The 17701-nt window shown below is 44.7% G+C and overlaps 1 protein-coding gene across 2 annotated transcripts in view; it reads left to right on the top strand.

The window, feature by feature from the left end:
* pld1b (phospholipase D1b) overlaps nucleotides 1-17701 on the top strand; it is a 34965-nt gene continuing 17264 nt past the window's right edge. The window contains exons 1-3 of one of the 2 annotated variants that reach the window (XM_084340353.1): nucleotides 1-83; nucleotides 16350-16520; nucleotides 16599-16762. In XM_084340353.1, coding sequence (XP_084196479.1) covers nucleotides 16382-16520; nucleotides 16599-16762 — 303 coding nt within the window. In that variant the 5' untranslated portion in view covers nucleotides 1-83; nucleotides 16350-16381. Of the gene's footprint in view, nucleotides 84-10209; nucleotides 10443-16349; nucleotides 16521-16598; nucleotides 16763-17701 lie in introns of those variants that run through there. The other variant, XM_084340354.1, reaches the window with a different exon arrangement.

Genomic DNA, 17701 nt, shown 5'->3' with positions numbered 1-17701 from the left:
CAGCGCTCTGGTGGTTTGGTGATCGGCTCGCTGCGCCTCCTCTCACTCAGCCCAGCAGCTGCTGTCGCTTCACATCTCATCAGGTAAGAACCGGACCCGCACTTCATGTTTCTGCTCACCACCGCGGTGCTGCCTCTGTGTGTGTGTGTGTGTGTGTGTGTGTGTGTGAGAGAGAGAGAGAGAGTGTGTGTGGAGACTTAACCCTGTCGGTGTTTGGTAAAGTTTGCTCGTGGTGCCGCAGCGCAGGTGCGTAAATGCGTAATTAGTGGTATTTGTTGCCTTTACGCGTAATTAACGATGCGGCGGCGGCGCGCAGCTGCTGCTGCTGCTGCTGCTGCTGCGCGGTGTTTTTTGGCATGTGAAGGCATCCGTCCTCTGCAGTGGTCGGGCTCAGCATCCTGCTGTTGCAGTGGGCAGATATGAGCCATGTGTTCGGGTGTGTAGGTGTCGGTGATGTTGAATCTCGGCTGAATTACAGGATCTGATCCGAGGAGCCGAACCCTGGCCCGGAGGCAGGTTCACCGAGGGTTCCCGAGGAGGATCAGAACGGGTCAGACCTGTACTGAGCAGCTGGCCTGTCACAGCTCGCCTCTTCCTTTTTCCACTCCTCGATAGATTGCAGTCAAATAAAAACCACTTCCTCCAAATCAACCCGTCCACCACACAGTTCACACCAGCAGCAGCAGCAGCAGCAGCAGCCCATCAGGCCCTGAGTGACAGCTGACAGCAGTGTCTCTGCTGCTGGTTCCTGCACACAAATCCAGAAGCCCTCACTCTGCCTCTATCAGCTCGTGAGATCTTGATTGTTTCCTCTTTTTACTGTCGGTTTCTACATGATCACATTTTATTACGGTAACAAGTTGAATAATTGAGGTTGAGTCACCACGAAACCAAACATGAAACAAGTGTCACCTCAGGACAGAGGTGCATTGTGGGATGAGAGATTCTTATGGGATTGTTCATCATGAGAGGCGCTCGTGATGTTCAGAGGAAGGTGCTGTTGCATCGAGCTGCACAAGTTAAAACATGAGAAACTTTGCCTGACGTGTTTTAGTAGACGTTAACGTGGCGCTGTGTGCTTCTGTACAAGACTTTCACACTCAGGATTGTAATATTTACAATATTAATGAGGTAATAATACAAACTTTTTCCATAAGTGAATCAACAAGCTGCTCTCAGAGGAAAATATGGCCCCAGAACACTACCTGAAGCTAGAAGGGTGGCAGGGTCCGCCACATATAAACCTCGTTCTCAGCCTGGGTGATATCTCAAATGTTTTTAATGTTTAAAGTGCATCCTGTCTGCTTCTGTGTCTGAGGTGCGTCTTGTCCTCCGCCAGCTGTTTGAACTCATTAACACATTCACTAGTAGGCTACTTCTTTGGGGTAAAAATAAAGTGGAGAAAGTCACCAGACTCCCTTACAAAAACGTTTAATTTTAAGACTTGTTCACTAGAAGGAGCTGTTTAAACTTTATTAAACGCTGTCTGCAACACATTCTTATCTATTTGGGCTCACTTGTTCATTCAGCAAACGTTTTACATGAATATATGTCTTTATTTTTATGTAAACAGCGTTGTTGTCTTGTCCCAGTGATCTACTTCTTGTGCCAACACCGGTTGCCTACGAGATCAACAAGCTCGGCTCCATCACAACTCCATGTTGTCATGTTGATGTAGGTCTGACTTGTTGTGTTGTAACGCTGCTGTCCTCCTGCTGCAACACATGTGGGGTAACAGCCGGCTGGTCTGGGGGCATGAAGGTTGTCGTAGTAACGCCACCGACGGACAGGAAGCCCAGACAGGAAGTCTGAGGAAATGAGAGAAGAAGAAGAAAGGAGAGAATGTAAACGTCTCCTCCGGATTTCTTATGTGCGTGATGGGCGTTCACGTGTTTGTGTGTGTGTAACGGTGTGTTATAGCACGACCTGCTCTTCCAGTGTGTGTGTGTGTGTGTGTGTGTGTGTGTGTGTGTGATTTTTCTATGATTAAATGGGGCAAAGTTGACTCACTTGCTTCGTCACTTAGAGACGGGGTTTGGGTTTGGCTCTAGTGTTGTTGTAGGTAGGATACTGTGTGTGTGTGTGTGTGTGTGTGTGTGTGTGTGTGTGTGATTATATATTCATGTAATGGCTCTTCCAGCAAACTCAGTCCACAGCATGGGAGTGCTTAATTGACTTTGTGGGTGTGTGTGTGTGTGTGCGCTTTTCCTTCCAGCACACAAACATAGGAGAGCTGATAGGAGAGCTCAAGGGGCAGTGGGCGCGGTCGGTCGGTCGGAGAGGTCCAGCTGTTAATCAGAACTGTCAGCAGGGAAATGTCACCGCACACAATCAAAGACTGACAGTGAGCTGTCATGATAGACGACTGGACAGCGAGATGATTGATCATCCGTCACCAGCGTACAGAGTTACTGACTCCAAAATCCGATCTGATCACTTGCAAATAAAAGTGCAGACAGTCCGTCTTTCAGATCTGATTTGAGAAACAAAACAGGTTTGCTTCTGTTTGAACAAAGGGGAGTTGAGTCCTTAGAAACCTGCATCACAACACAACACTAAACTCGTCTGATGAGCAGAAAGTGGTTGCAAGTGGACGGAGAGAAAAAATTCTAGTGCGAGATATTAGGCTCATATTTCCTCAACTTCCCCAAAATGCTGCTGAAATCGAATCCGAGCGGAGGAACAGAGCTCGTTTCTCAGAGGTTCACAGGCACACAAAAGGTTTAAAGAGATTATTGTGGAACCAAAAGGTCACAGGTTTGATTTGTCGCTGCAGCAGCGTGTCGAGTTGAATTAGCTCTCTGAAGAAACCTCCCCGCTGGATAAAAGCAGCTCTCACTCTTCCCTCACACTTCTCTTCATCGTGTCACGGTCTGCAGCTGCTGCAGTTACATGAGCCACATTTATCTCGTCTGTTCGGATGAAATGAATGACCATGAAAGTATTTACAGCGTGACAATAGTCGGAAATGTCTGTTTACATTCTTCTCCGTCAGTAATCTGTAGGACGTTTAGACAGTTTATTGAATGTGGCACTCCAACATGAGCAAACGATGCTTAAATCCAACAGTCAGCCTCCAGCTCTCATCCGTCTCCTGCTGCTCTGCTGTCCACCAGAGCACCAGGTTCACTGTTCCTGCAGGAGGTTAACAGGCGAGACGACAAATCACCTGCGGCACTTAAATTCATCCAGAATCTCCTGGAAACGAGCGAACATCGCCGAGATCAGACGGCGTGAGACGTGTTGCACGAGGTCGACCGTGAAAACGTTTCCTGTAATGGTAGAAAACTACTTCTGTTAAAAGTGTGTTTAGTTATTACAGACAACAGTCGTAAAAGTTCACATCAGGCAGTGGTGGGAAAAAAGGAAATATCAACACGACTGATCAAAAGGCTGATAAAGAACGACGGCTTCAAACTGTTTGTGCAGCCTGAATTCAACAAAAACTGCAACCGAAGCTTCGTGTGCTTGACAGTTAATAATCAGGACGCCAGCAGGGACGTCACACCATGACTGATCTGTCCAACGAGTGATGGACAGTTGAAGCCAAACTGACAGTAAACCAGACACACCCCCTCTATTAGTCTCTCCAGAGATGAGGCGTGATGATGTCTGTATGCGTCACCTTCATGCTGAGTTCAGTTCAGACTTGTGTCACGTTCAGGAAACGTAGTGGAAACGTTACAGGTCCGACCTGTAAGACTGCCGCCAGCGCTTCTACAGAGAAGTGACCCAGATGCTTATTGAGACCAACGTGTTATTTGACGTCACATTAATTTAAAGCGGGGTTTCTGAAACTGTTCTGACTGGGCCGTTAATCTGTCAGTGGAACAAAAATGCTCGTTGTGAACTGAGTTGGTGTGTTTTCAGCGACACATCAGCTCCGTGCTGTTGCTAATAATGGTGATTTTGGATGCTGTGGGAGTGTCAGCCGAATGCCTAAAATGTCTGAGCAAATTGAGCGCACACTCGGCCTGTTGTGCCACTGGTTTGTCTGGTGGAAGCATTCGCACCGAGCCGTGATGTCGTGGTGGATCAGGAGATTATGATCATCTGACAGAAACAGAGACTTCCTGGTGCGACACAACAAGAGGAGTCTTAACCTCGATAAAGAAAGAGGCGGTCGTGATCTTTTAATGAAATCAGGCTCCAGTGTAACCTGACCAGCGCTCACACACACACACACACACACACACGCACACACACTGAAGGTTGCACACATTTACAGTGAAAGAGGAGGAAGTGAGCTGCAAACTGGCAGTCACATGGTGCTGGATGATGTCAGTCTGCGTTCATCAAACTGTCCGATGTTGCTACAACTGTCAAACGGCTAAAACATGTCGTAGACCCCACAGCCCTCCTCCAGAGGAGCAAGAGACTGAAAGAGAAAGAGACACGATAACAACTCCTTTATGACACACCGCAGATGAAGTGTGAACTCAGCACTACAGCACACGATACAAAATCTACTGATGGAGGTTCTCAGTCATCCGGGTGCTGGTAGTTCAGTCTGTGATGAGCTGTATGAACTGAAGAAGCCTCTTGGATGAGAGGTGAAACGTCCTCAAGAAACTGAAAAGAGTCCAAACATATAGGAAACCATTAAAGGAACAGTTCACCCACAAATGTAAATCCAGTCATCAGCTCCTCACCCACATGTTGATGGAAAGTCAGGTGGAAGTAGCTGGAGACTAAATTTAAAACGGAAAAAACAAGCAAAGAAAAAAAATAATTATCCAAAACTCAATTTCAACTTTGCCGAATTAGCTATCAGCACTTCCTGTTTGCGGCGCGCTCATGGATGTACAGATGACTATCACTGGATTACTTTGATACTGAAGAAAACTTAAAAACATGATTTTTCTAAGGCAAGTTCTGCACATGGAAGGAGCGTCTTTTTTTAAAGATTTCTAAGCGGATTAATGGAGTCATCATCTCCTCCGTCCACGCTGATGTAAACTCAGGTGAAGTCTCAGGTGATGGCTCCACACAGTCGACCCAAACACCAGAATAAATGTGAGCTAAGTGACCGCAGATACGTTTAAACTGGACGTTTCTTTATGTTGCAACTTTACATCTTTTTAGGTTGAATTTTCTATTTCTTGTCACAACGCTGTGCTCATGCTCTGGTTGGGTTTAGGTGAGAAAACATCACCACCATCACAGATGGAGATGGTCCGGCTTCCTGGGAAAAGTAGCCTGGTTTGGTCGCCACAAAAGCAGCTGGAAATTTCCCCAAGTGTCCTTGAAAGTATCCAGTGGTGTGACTGGAAGTGCAGTCAGCCATGTGGCTGTAATAACTCCCACCACCTCCACCTCCTGATGTGAAAGTCAGCTAATAATCATATGATGTGATGGTGATAAACCACGCTTGGCACATGTCGACCTTTGACGTATGTGTGGTTTACAGGAACGTTAACTGCTGACATCACATCCTGGAGACTGGGCTGAGGGTGCACACGCTCTCGAGTTAGACTCAGATTAGACTTGGATTAAGCCTTTTTATGGTTGGCTTTTATCATTTCATCGTCATTAAAGACCCCGATCAGGAGCAGAAACACAAGAACGAGTTTTGAACTGAGTTCTGTGACACCTCAGAAGTTTTACATGCACACACGCTTCTGGATCGGTGCACCGAGCTCTCTGTCAGAGCTGCTCGTCGTTAAATATCTGCTTTATTGAAACATGCAGTTTTACAGCTGTTTAAAACAATAGTTATGAGTAACTAAGGCAGTTGTATAAGAGGCTGCAGAGCTGTAAGGAGCTTTGTTCCTGCAGTGATTTGTGTTAATCGAGTCGATATAGATGTTGACTTCCTGCTCTTGTTCTTCTTCACTGGAATCTGAAGAGAAATATTGAACTTCTTACTTCATTTATCTGACAGACTGCTGCAGTCACTGGTTAGTCTGCATTTCCTGATTTCACCTTTAACATGAGATAAGTGGGGTTTCTTTCTTTCTTGTGGTCTTTCATTTTCCCTTCCCTCTTTCTTCCTTCCTACAGTCATCACTTCTTCTTCTTCTTCTTGTAAAGCATGACGACACACCCCCCAAACCGGAAATACAAGGTTTTTATCCGGTAGCGAGAGTAAACTTTACTCTGGATACTTCTTTGAATACTTGAGGTCTCTTTTGTTGTGCAAAGGTTCATCTGCATTTTTCACATATTGGTTTTTACGTGTTTCTATGGAGCCTGGATTAACACCTGAAATGATGTACAAATACCCAACCGCCTCTCTTTCCAGTACTCATCCGTCTCTGTTAAAACAAAATGTTATTTCAGTTGTAAGAACTCAGTCGTACCTGCGTCTCCTAATGAGTAGACTCACACTTCCTTAGATAAATAACTGCTCTGGATGATCCTGAGGAACCGGATCATGACCTCTGGAAGGAGACGTCGCTGTTGACTCTCTCAAGTGTGAAGAAGAGTTTAGCATTTCTTCGACCACCAGGTGGCGGTGGCACACAGTGTCTCTGCTGGGACCATATTCAGCACCTGATCATCAGATTCTGATCAGTTTTTGGAGGATTTGAGTTGAGTTCGGTCATGAATCAGTTTCTCCTCCACGTGTGTGTTGTTGTTTCTGGCTTCCTGCCGCTTCTGCAACAGTCGCACATTAATACTCATGTTTGTGACTACGTGTTTGTTCTGGAGGTAAATCAGCTCAGCAGTTCATTCTCTGAGGCCTTTTGTCTGGACGGTGACACGACAACGTACAAACGGTTCAAAAGAAAGTTTCTGCTCTGTGTTTTAAGACCGTTTTGTGTTTCGTAACATTTGATCCTTTAAGCTCAGCCTCAGGCTCGATGAACGGACAAACAGCTGCACCGATGAGCACAATGACTGGAGGAGCACCGAGGAGCAGTCATTAAGACGTCAGTGAAGAATAATGGTGATTGTTACATAATGAGCAGCCTCACAAAGACGAGGCGACGCACAGTATTGATCAGGAGCAGGAACGACAGAGTGCCGTCGAGGAGTTATTCTGCGTAACACACACACTCCTGTCATTACAGCAAATGTTCATTTACAGTGATAACGTCTTGTTTCTCGCCTTAAAGGGTATTTTTTGTCATGCACAGAATATCAGTTGTTTAGGGTCTTGAGGTTTGATTTTTTTTCCCCTAGATGGTGAAATATTTAACGTGGTCCTGTGAATTTTCATTTTTTTCTGTGTTGGGCAAAATCTCAGGATACTCAACCTGGATACAGTCTAAAAAATGGACTGTTTCATTATAATACATCACATCTGCTTAGTGCAGAAACACGTCCTGTCCAGGGTGAGATGTAGTGACTTTGGTTGCTCCTTTACTTTCATTCGTTCATGCTCGAGTTGACCAGATTCCAGTGGAGAAGTCGGGACACCAGTTCATTGTGAGTCTATGTGCAGTATTTTGTGCAAACAAGCACCGAAGCAGCTTGTTCATGGATAGAAAGCTGGACAGCGCTGTGTGTGAGACTGATTTAATGAGACAGTCTGCAGCTTTCACGGCTGTGGATAAGTGGAGCAGCCACCATGGATTGTGTGGTCAGGGTTGTTGAGGTGCGTCTGACTGTCTGATTCATAAATCTGACTATTATCGACTGGGAACTCATAAAATCTGCACCATTATTCATCTGAGTGATAGCTGCTGGAGCAAACTAGCAAATGCGAGCATGCTAACACTAAGATCATGAAGAAGGGAAACATTAAACCCTCTGAACATCAGCATGTTGGCATCGATATCCCTCCTCATAATAATACATTGTAATAATAAGTCTGTGTTCTTCATGTGCTTACACTGGCTTCCACTTGGATCTGAAACTGTTTTTTACGGTGATGTTGGACTGAAATCACAGATTTTTTATCCTCTTTTTAATATTCCTCGAACATTTCACAGGAGAGCGGATCATTTCCCCCCCGAGGCTTCACTCATAATGAACCCAGCTTTAAAATTTTGGAGCACTTCATGGTGAATGAACAGGAAGTCGAGCGAGGGCACGGTTCAGTAATTTGAGGGTATTACTTATTAAATGGAGTAAAAAGTGAACAAATGAGTCATTTTGGGAAATGATTTGTAGTCTGAGGGCAATAACTGCTTTCCCCTTGTGACGCCCACCAGACTCCATAGAGAAATGTTGCAATTTAAGCTGTGCTTCATGCAGCTTTGAGCACAGTCACTGCATCCCATTCTCCCCCCTTCAAATAGGATTGTGAAAGCTTTTTGTCTATGTATGCCTCTGTGTGTGTGTGTATATGTGAGTTTATCTATGAATGTGTGTGTGTTGCAGCGCTCACACGTGGGCGGGAGCTCGAATGCTTCAGTCCGTCTCTGGAATGTCAACAATGAGTCACGTCAGCCGGCTCGTCTCGGGCGGGAGCCGCTCGGTCCTCCGGCTTCACACACACTCACTGCTAGAAAATGTATCCCTGCACAGCCTGTTTTTAAAAACGAGGCTGAGACACAGAAATATTCAGATCGATGTGACGGTTGGCCGATATTTAATCGAGCATCGGTCGACTCTGCAGGATATGAAGCTGCAGGTTCAGCGAGAGTGGTGTCAATCTTCCCATCTGACTTGCAGAAGGATATTTCAAATGAGTGGGTCGTTATCGGGCTTCAGCAGAGCTCGATGACGGTTTTAAACATTTAACAAAATGCTTAATTGCCCAAAATTACATCAGTGCACTGAAACAATAAACCTCACTGGGAATCTAATAATAAAAATACTCTCAGCATCTTTTCCTGCATGATAATCTCTAAGTATATTGGTGCATGTCAGACAACATCGACCCTGAAGCCAATTTATCTGTAGCGGCTGATAATGGCCGCGTTTCCCAGATTCGATCGTTCTTAAGGACTTAAGAAGGCTCTTAAGAAGGGTTCGGCTAAGAAGGAGCGCTAAGATGCGGGTGTTTCCCAGATGCGTTCTTAACTGCCTTCTTAGGAGAACCTTAAGATCAAGCCAAAGAAGCTTCTGAAGAAGCTCTTAGTGGGAGCTGTCCACCGCGCTGCTGCTGTGCTGAATCAATCGATGCCAGGCAAATCGATCACCCACCTCTTTATCAGCGCATAAGTGCGCTGTCAGACCGGGCTGTCCAGGCAAAAAGATCCAACGGCCGTTGGATCTCCGCACGGGGCAGCCGGTACTTTGCCTGGACAGCCCGGTCTGACAGCACGTCCAGTGGGGAGAAGTGCTGACGCACGTATGCATTTATGTAAACCGTCTGGCTTCGCGCACGGCGACGCTGTTGGTTCGCAGGGAGAATGTGCTGTATAGCCGTGGCAACGCAGAGTAGCAGGTGAAGCCTCTCTGGATGAGGTTCAGCTGAGTTTAATACATCTGTTCCCTTGATATCTGTGAAATGCCACAGGGTTGTTGTTTTTTTTATGTGTAGTACTATAAACTCATATATGCAGATGTTGCAGAAAAGTTAAACGTGTAATTCAATAAAAAGGTTTTTTTTCATCTACCATTTTCTTATTTTTTTTTCTTGCGCCAGTGGTCCGCAGCTATGAGCGCATTTCAACACTGAGCATTGTTTTATTATTTCGCAAAGTGGAGGATATAAATTTCCCTGACGCGCTTGATCACTGAGCATTTGGTCGCTAAGAAGGCTGTTAAGAGTGGGTCAGCTCGATCTTACATTTCCTTCTTAGTGAAAGATCTTCTTAAGCTAAGAGCGACTCTGGAAAACACATCCTTCTTTCACAGCGTTCTTAAGAGCGCTCCTAAGAAGATCTTAGCACTTAAGAGCTTCTTAACGAATCTGGGAAACGCGGCCAATATCTGTCAGACTAAAAATGGAGAAATTAATGAATTGCATTTTTTTTTTTACAGCTCAAAGTCCCATATTTCTCTTTAGTTTGACCATCAGTTGATAAACCTAATATATTCACGTTTATTCTCACATGAGACAAAGAAAAGCTGCAGATGAGCGAATGTTCGGCCTGTTTGCTTGAAACATTTCAGATTCATTTTCCGTCGATCCGGATTAGATTGAAAAGTTGGTGGAAGTTTTTTTGAAATGGCACAAATCCCCTTTAACACAGGCAGGTGCCTCAAACAGGAAGTCCCCTGCTCCCCTCTCATTGGCTGTCTTCGGGCTCCTGGATGCCACTCGGGCCAATCGCGTGTCCTCCCTCCCGTGCTGCGTCCCGCCTGGCTGGATCTTCCCCTCGTCCGTCTGCAGCGCTGCTGCACTCTGCTCTCGACCTCCCAGCCTGTCTGTCAGGGCTCTGTGAATGTGTGTGTGTGTGTGTCTGTGTGTGTGAGTGTGTGTGTGTTGTAGAGAGTGTGTGAGGAGGTTTGAAGAAGAAGCGTCCCAGCAGAGGAGGAGAGGTGGCTGCTTGTTGTGTTTTTTTGCTGGTGGAGAGACAGTTCAGGGAAGTGAAGACATGATGATGATGGTGGTGATGGTGGTGATGATGACGGGCTTCCCTCAGCCTCCGCGGGCTCAGGTGAGTGGATACCATCACTGTAGAGAGAGTCCGAAGTGTGTGTGTCTCTGAGTGTGTGTGTGTGTGTGTGTGAGTGTGTGTGCACAGAAAGGAAATTCATGCTCCTCGTGCTATTGTATAATACAGTGATCTGCAGCCTGCTGCTAGTTTCCAGTTTCCTCTGTGTGTGTGTGTGTGTGTGTGTGTGTGTGTGTGTGTGTGTGTGTGTGTGTGTGTGTGTGTGTGTGTGTGTGTGTGTGTGTGTGTGTGTGTGTGTGTGTGTGTGTGTGTGTGTGTGTGTGTGTGACTAAATGTTACTGCAAGCCCTTTTTTTTCAATGATCAATCAAGCTGTTAAGTTTTTGTGATTAGTTTTAATTTTCCCTAAAATATCAAAAATGTGTTGTCGGAGCTCAAAGTAACTTTTCAAAGTGCTTATAGAGAAACAAAGTGCGTTTTTGGGGCCGATAGAGTCAAAGAAAACTACTAATGATACACTAGTGGATATTAATTTTTCATAAAACTTCGTCAGGACTGTCACTTTATCGAAACCCAACCAGGCTAACATAGAAAAACTTGCATGTTAATACATCAGGCTGTGTCTTCCAGTCTCAACTGCACTGTTAGTCTGACCCGTTGGATAATATCGACTAATATCGTCTGTTTTATCAGTCGAGCTCAATCACAATGTGACGTCTTTAAAAAGCTTTTGGTGTTTCACGGTGGGCAAAAATCCAGATGGAGTGAATTCACAGCGATGACGTCCCAGTTGGCCCGATCGTGACCACATGGAGACGCGGCTCACGGTCAGAGCTGGGTACTGAACTCTGCTGCATTTAAAGGCATCGAGTACCGAAAAATGTCTTTTCATTCGCTGTTTTTTCACTCTCCTCTCTGAAAACAAGTTGACGTGTGCATCGCTGTAGCGCCCAGATAACCTCCTCCTCCTGCAGAAGTAAATGAACCGAGACAAACGTTCGAGGCTTTTTTTTGCATCTTGTTTTGTGGTGCTTCACTCATGATCACTTTTATTGATCACCTGATCAGTCATATACACGTTGTGTTGCCAGGTGACAGTGCTGCCCTCCTGTCTTTCAGACATACACAACAGATTTATCACTAATGACCTCTGATTCACCGTACAGGCTTGTCACAGTGTTTCTATACAATGTCTTGACTGTGGTGACATTGTCTCTGTTGTGACTCATGTCTTCTTACTTGTGACTCTTCAGGCAGCCGAGCTAGTTTCCTCTCTGGGGATTAATAAAGTTATCTGATGTGGTTTAATGTAGGAAGTGTTCGCTCACTCCCTCATCTCACCAGAGCGCCTGCTAACTGTTTTCTTAGCTTCTGTTAGCTCGTTAGCTCAGTTAGCCGTACAGCTAGCTGGACTAGAGGAGTGTTGGTGTTTAGAAAGAGGTTTTCAGGCCTGAGGAGGCGGGTCAGCATGCTAACTGCAGTACATTTCTCTTCAGCACAACACACAGGTGTTAATTCTTCACATTCGGTTGATAATTTAGTTAATTTTTGAATGTCTCGACCTAAAATTGTTACATTTTGCACCTTTAAGCGGCAGGAACCATCAGATATTTGTCATTTCTGCCTTTTAGGACATCACTCTACAGGAGGATTGACAGAGAGACGTTTCAGAAGTTAAAGAAAAGAGGAAGAAAGAGGTTTTTGTGTGTCAATCAGCCTGATTGCATTGGTATTTCAGTGTGTGTGTGTGTGTGTGTGTGTGAGGGCTCAACAGCCTGCCACCTGGCTGGCGAGTGATGCAGTTGAGGGGGGTGACTGGTCCTCACTCTACCCAATTAATGTGAGTGCTCGCTGGCTGGTTCATAATACACACACACACCGAACACTGCCAGAGTTGATCATCGGTATTTCCAAGGTCAATAATGAACCTTCACGCCACATTTCCTCTTTTGATTTGAGTCACGTGGAGTTAACTCGGATCACGGCCTCAGAAAATATCTTTAAACGGACAGGATTTATATCGAAAGCTCCAATAATCTGTAGTTTAGTTTGAGAATCGGATCAGATGAGTTTATTTTTTAGCAGCTTAAGAGCCGGATATTTTTCTCACGAGGCGGTGGAGACCAAAACAGAGCTGAAAGACAGTCAGTAAGATATGATATGTGTTAGTCTGAACATAAAATGTCAAAGAATTGTGATAAATGCTCATTGTTGAGCCCAAACCAAAGCCAATATTGGCCTGTCACAGATATATTGGTATCAGCATATATTTTTCTCGGATATGTGCAGATATGAAAACATCCTGCCTCCACTACATACCTATCTGTGTCCCAAGTGTTTAATAACCATATATGAGAGATAATTGCAAAAAAATGATGTGTTTATGTCTGTATTCTGTGATTATATCCATTATATAGGCCGATATATTGATATCAGAGTATCTTTACTTCCTAATATCAGTCAGGCTCTTAATCCAAAACCTAAAGACTCTTCATTTAATGTCAAAACTGACGAAGAATCGCAGCAAATCCTCACATTTCTTGACTTTTTTGCTTGAAAAATCACTGAAACGATTAATCAATTATTCAAACAGTTGGTGATTAATTATCTTTCGACTGACCGATCGATGAATCGACTCTTTGCAGCTCTACTAAACAGGCTTATTGTTGTCCAGAGGTTTTGTTATGATAATGTCATTTCCTGCTGTTTCTATAATCCACAACATCTAAAAAGGGCAAAAGATGCTCGAATATACTTAAAAATAAATGATGAACCAGCGTCACGCCTCGATGGAGGAGGATTAGAGCTCCTGTGAGAAAGTATTTTGTCATGCTGGATGTGAGTGTTAATGTTGTCGAGGGCTGTTTTTGTTGCCGGGGTCTTTACCCAAAACATGACTGTCCTGATTTCTTTAATTTCCACCTCGACAGTCATTAAAAAGCTCCAGCAGCTCACATGTTTCTGCTCTTTAACTCTTTTGTGTTCAAATCTGGTTCAGACGTGGAGGAAAAGGGTCCAGTTTGTGATGTTCACAGCTGATAACATTATTCCCTCGCAGACAAAAGACAGCAGGTGTAACTGAAGCTGTGCTACGTTCTGTAAACTCCTCCGCTGCTTTGTTTTAATCTGTTATAATCTCAGTTTTCTACTCGGAGCCAGATTTCTTCACTCCACATCTTTGTGTCTCTCCTTCACTTTTATTCCTGCTGGTATTATTTTAATTCCCCGTCTCAGCGGCTCCACCAGGATCTATTGTTAGCTGACCTCTGACGCAGCTTCAGTACATCAGTGGCACAAACAGAGACTCACAGGATGTTAATGCCAGGGATGGTTTGCATACTACAGGTTATGTACACAGTGTGTGTGTGTGTGTGTGTGTTTGGATTGAGGATATAAATGTGTGTTTTGGTCTCATGGTAAAACAGTAAAGTTCAGGAAATTTGCATCTGATTTGTTTCAGTTTCCACTGAGAAACAATTTGTGGATCCGACAGCGTGCTGAAGGGTAAAGATGATATAATTTACTGTATTTATATACATTTATTTTGAAATGTCAGACATCAGTCAGTCGGTGTCGTACACGATGGGGGTTAGACGTGCTATTCATCATTAAGGTCCTGTGATGGTCTCGGTGTCGAAGGTAAAGGATACTGAACATGTGAAGTATGAAGTAACTATTCTGGGATTGGGATAGTTTCATATACTTAAATCTCTTCCCTGTACTTTTACGTTCTTGGCTCGTAGCTTTTTAAAAGAGCAGGTCGGGGTTCAGTGTTTTGCACAAAGGCTCTTTGATCAGCTGATTTGCCTCCGTGGGCTTCGGACCCGTCGGTTTCCTGGATGTTGGACAGTCTCCCTGCCTGCTGTGGTTGGTGGTGTTGGCAGTGGTGTCGCCTGGAGGAGGAAGTGAAAGCAGACAGACCACATCCAAACCACAGTTTAACTGTCTGCTGAACCAACACACAAATTGTTGTTTCCTCAGAAGTTCACTTTAGAAAGTTGTTGAAAAGGAAACACTTCATGCACGATCGACTCAGACTTCCTCTGACAGCTTGTTTCTGCTCATATTACACAGCAGATACTTATAGGAGGGTAATCTAATGAGAAATGTTTTATTTTTAATAAATATTTGCCCCAATGTCCCAAGTGTGATATCAGTTATGTACAGCTTCAGAGCGGGAAGATATTTCATCCATTTTATTCTGGACCAGTTTAGACGTGACTGCAGGTTTGAGGCTCACTCCAAAATAAATAATGAGGAGTTTAATCACGGTCATTGCTTGTTTTTAATTCCAGAAGTTCACATAAAGAAACTATTCACTGATTTAGAAGTTTATTCTTCATGTTTCACAGATCAGAGGCCTGTTTCCAGGACAGATGACTGTGATAACTCTTTAATGGCAGCAAACGACCACAGAGATGCTCAGAAAAACCACAGAGCTGTTTAAAGCGACCACAAAGACACTGAAAATACCCAGAAAGCTGTTCAAAACAACTACATACTCAAAACAACTACAAAAATGTTTATACTTCTTATACTTAGGCTTCTTCTTATCTTCAAACACAATCAGTCTCTCCCCGTCTCACAGTATTTATCGTCACATTCATGTTTCTGGGTCAGTTTCTGTGAAATTCCCTCGAGTCAATCCTTCTTTTCATTCATGAGCGAACACACACACACACACACACACACACACACACACACACACACACACACACACACACACACACACACACACACACACACCTCTGCTTCCTGTGCTGCTCCTCTGCTCATCCCGCTGTTTGGATTAGCGTCTCTCGGCTGATGTGGTCTGACAGAGGAAGAGATGAATGGAAGATAAAACCGCCGAGGAGGCAGCTGAGAGAGCGAGGAAGGAAAGATGGAGGTTTAAAAAACACTGAAGAGATCCATCAGAGAGACATGAAGAGAGCGATGATGGATGAGATACAACCCAACAGTTTATACAAGGACGGCTGATTCATTTGATTGTCTTTGTGATGATGATGAGGTTGTGTGAAGGTGTCACTTTGGGCTCAGGAGAATCAGTCATGACAATAAATCTATTGTCAGCATTTTTACAAAGCGATCAATCGATTTAATGGAGAAAATAATCAGATCCAGAATGAAAATACAGCAGTCAAATCCTGCTTTTACATTTCAGGCAAACTGCCTTCAAGCGAACCGTCAGGACTTCCATGAGGTCGTGATGTCACAACTACTCATCCGCCACCGTCAGCAGCACGGCCACGGGCGCAAAAACACCGGCAGAGCTTCCTCCACTGTCGGTTACTGCAGAGATAACAGCAGCCGGTCAGCAGAGCAGCCGTAAAGTGTTTTTATTACTGATAACTGAAATCACACCTTCTTCTTTTTTGAGATGTTTCAGGCTGTGACTCCTAAATATTCACAAATATGTATCTGTGGACCTTTTAAAGTGCCTGAAAATATCTTTACACATTAAATACTCATGATGGCAACAATCCAGTCCTCTTACTCTGGCAGAGTTGTGTTTTCATGTTGCGCCCTGAGCAGTTTTCCAGGCTCTTTGCTGTTGGTCATCTCGTTGTAGTTAATGAACAAATGAAAACACTTCCTCATTAGTGCAAACGCAGTAAACAGTTACACATTCACTCTGAGGAGAAACTCTCCTCAGGTTTAACCTACAGGTACGTTTTCCTGCAGCCAGGGTGTCCAACTGCTGAGTTTGTCCTGACTTGACGTTGACAATGTTTAAGTAGGTGATCAGAAGGTTTTCAAACTGTTGGACTGCGTTCCTTCATGTTGAAACGAGGCAGTCCAGGCGGTTTGAGCACCTGATTAATTATCTTTTCTTTGGTTGCCCTGTGCCACCACGCAGGCCTGGAGCAAGGAAATGAAAGGATATGATTCATGTTTGAGTCTTATTTTGGGTTTAACACCGCCTTCCCCTCCTTACCTGTCTCTCCAGGTGAGCCCCGGGCTCCACACTGAGTGCTAACCATGTTGCGCCAGTCCGAGCCGACCTCCAGCACCCTGGAGCTGGTTGCCAACGATATGTCCGGCATCATGGAGAAGTTGGACACCCGCGAGCTCGACCTGGAGGACGGAGAGTACGACATAGCCGACTCCAACGCCCCAGGTGTGTACATGTTGTCTGCCCGGTGTTCGTCTGTCGTCGCTGAGCGTCTGTCATCTGACGTCATTTGTGTTTCTGCAGCGGAGCGTTTGTCTTTAACGGCGATCTACCACACGGTGGGCTTCAAAGAGCCCACGGCCAAAGTCTTCCTGTCCTCTCCGATCACCGCCAAGATCCTGGAGGTGGAGCGGTTCACCTCGGCTCAGGACCGCTTCAACGTCTCCACCCAGAGGAGCGTCAGCAAGGTGCACACAGACACACACACCTGCATGACATTTAGCTCTGTACAGTTATTATTAATGTCAGACGACATGCCAACCTATTGATGGTTTAGTCTGGAGGCTCAGAAACAAGTGACGCTGCTGCTGTCGTTAAACTCTCACAAATGTCAAACCGGTTTTGAATGACTAAGCTGGCATCCATTAGGTCAGAGGTGTGGTGTCACATTCATCAGTTCCTTCAGTTGTCTGAGGGTGAAATTGTTCAAACTCAAATTATTTGTTCATTTTAAAGGTGTAATTTGTGAGATAAGGCCAGAATTTTAGTTTTAAACATTCAAAAAATAAACGAACATTATCAACAGTGTGAAGAAACAACAGTGTTGATGTTAAGTCAAAGACGTCTGCATACTGTGTTACAGAGATGTTTACTGAAGTTAGCATGCTAACCAGTTAGCCCCGGCCCGTCCGCCTAATACCACTTTGTACCCATTATTGATCTAAAACGAGCTTAATCGCCTCGTTCAGTCATCGTAAAACACACTTCATTCAAACTCACCAAAACTTGGTCTTGGTTTGTCTTTCCATCATCACCTCTGGTCTCAAAATAAATATGCTCATGTCCAACTTCCTCTCTCATGTCCTCATCTGTCGCGTCTTCTCATCCCTGGAGTCATAGTCCTGGTCGGAGTCGCTGTAAATCGCCTCTGTACTTTATCCCCTGTCTTCAAACTGACCTCCGTCGCCCTCAGAGGCTGTGTTCAGTCCCAGTTCTGTGTCCAGCTGACCTCCATCCGAGGTTGCGTTCCTTGCAGCCTCCTGCCAGCTAATAGTCACTTAGCTTCATGGCTAACTGAGCTAACTTGCTACTGGCAGCTAGTCGCTACAGCCAAAGTTTTTTTAAACAATTTTTTTGTTTTTTTTAAACAAATGAATCAACAATTATATGTTGTGTATTAAAAATAA

The sequence above is a fragment of the Pagrus pagrus genome (genome assembly GCF_965226575.1).
Source record: "Pagrus pagrus genome assembly, chromosome: 20".
Lineage (NCBI taxonomy): Eukaryota > Metazoa > Chordata > Actinopteri > Spariformes > Sparidae > Pagrus > Pagrus pagrus.
The sequence above is the reverse complement of the archived record's forward strand: the minus strand, read 5'-3'. Positions and strand labels throughout refer to the sequence as shown.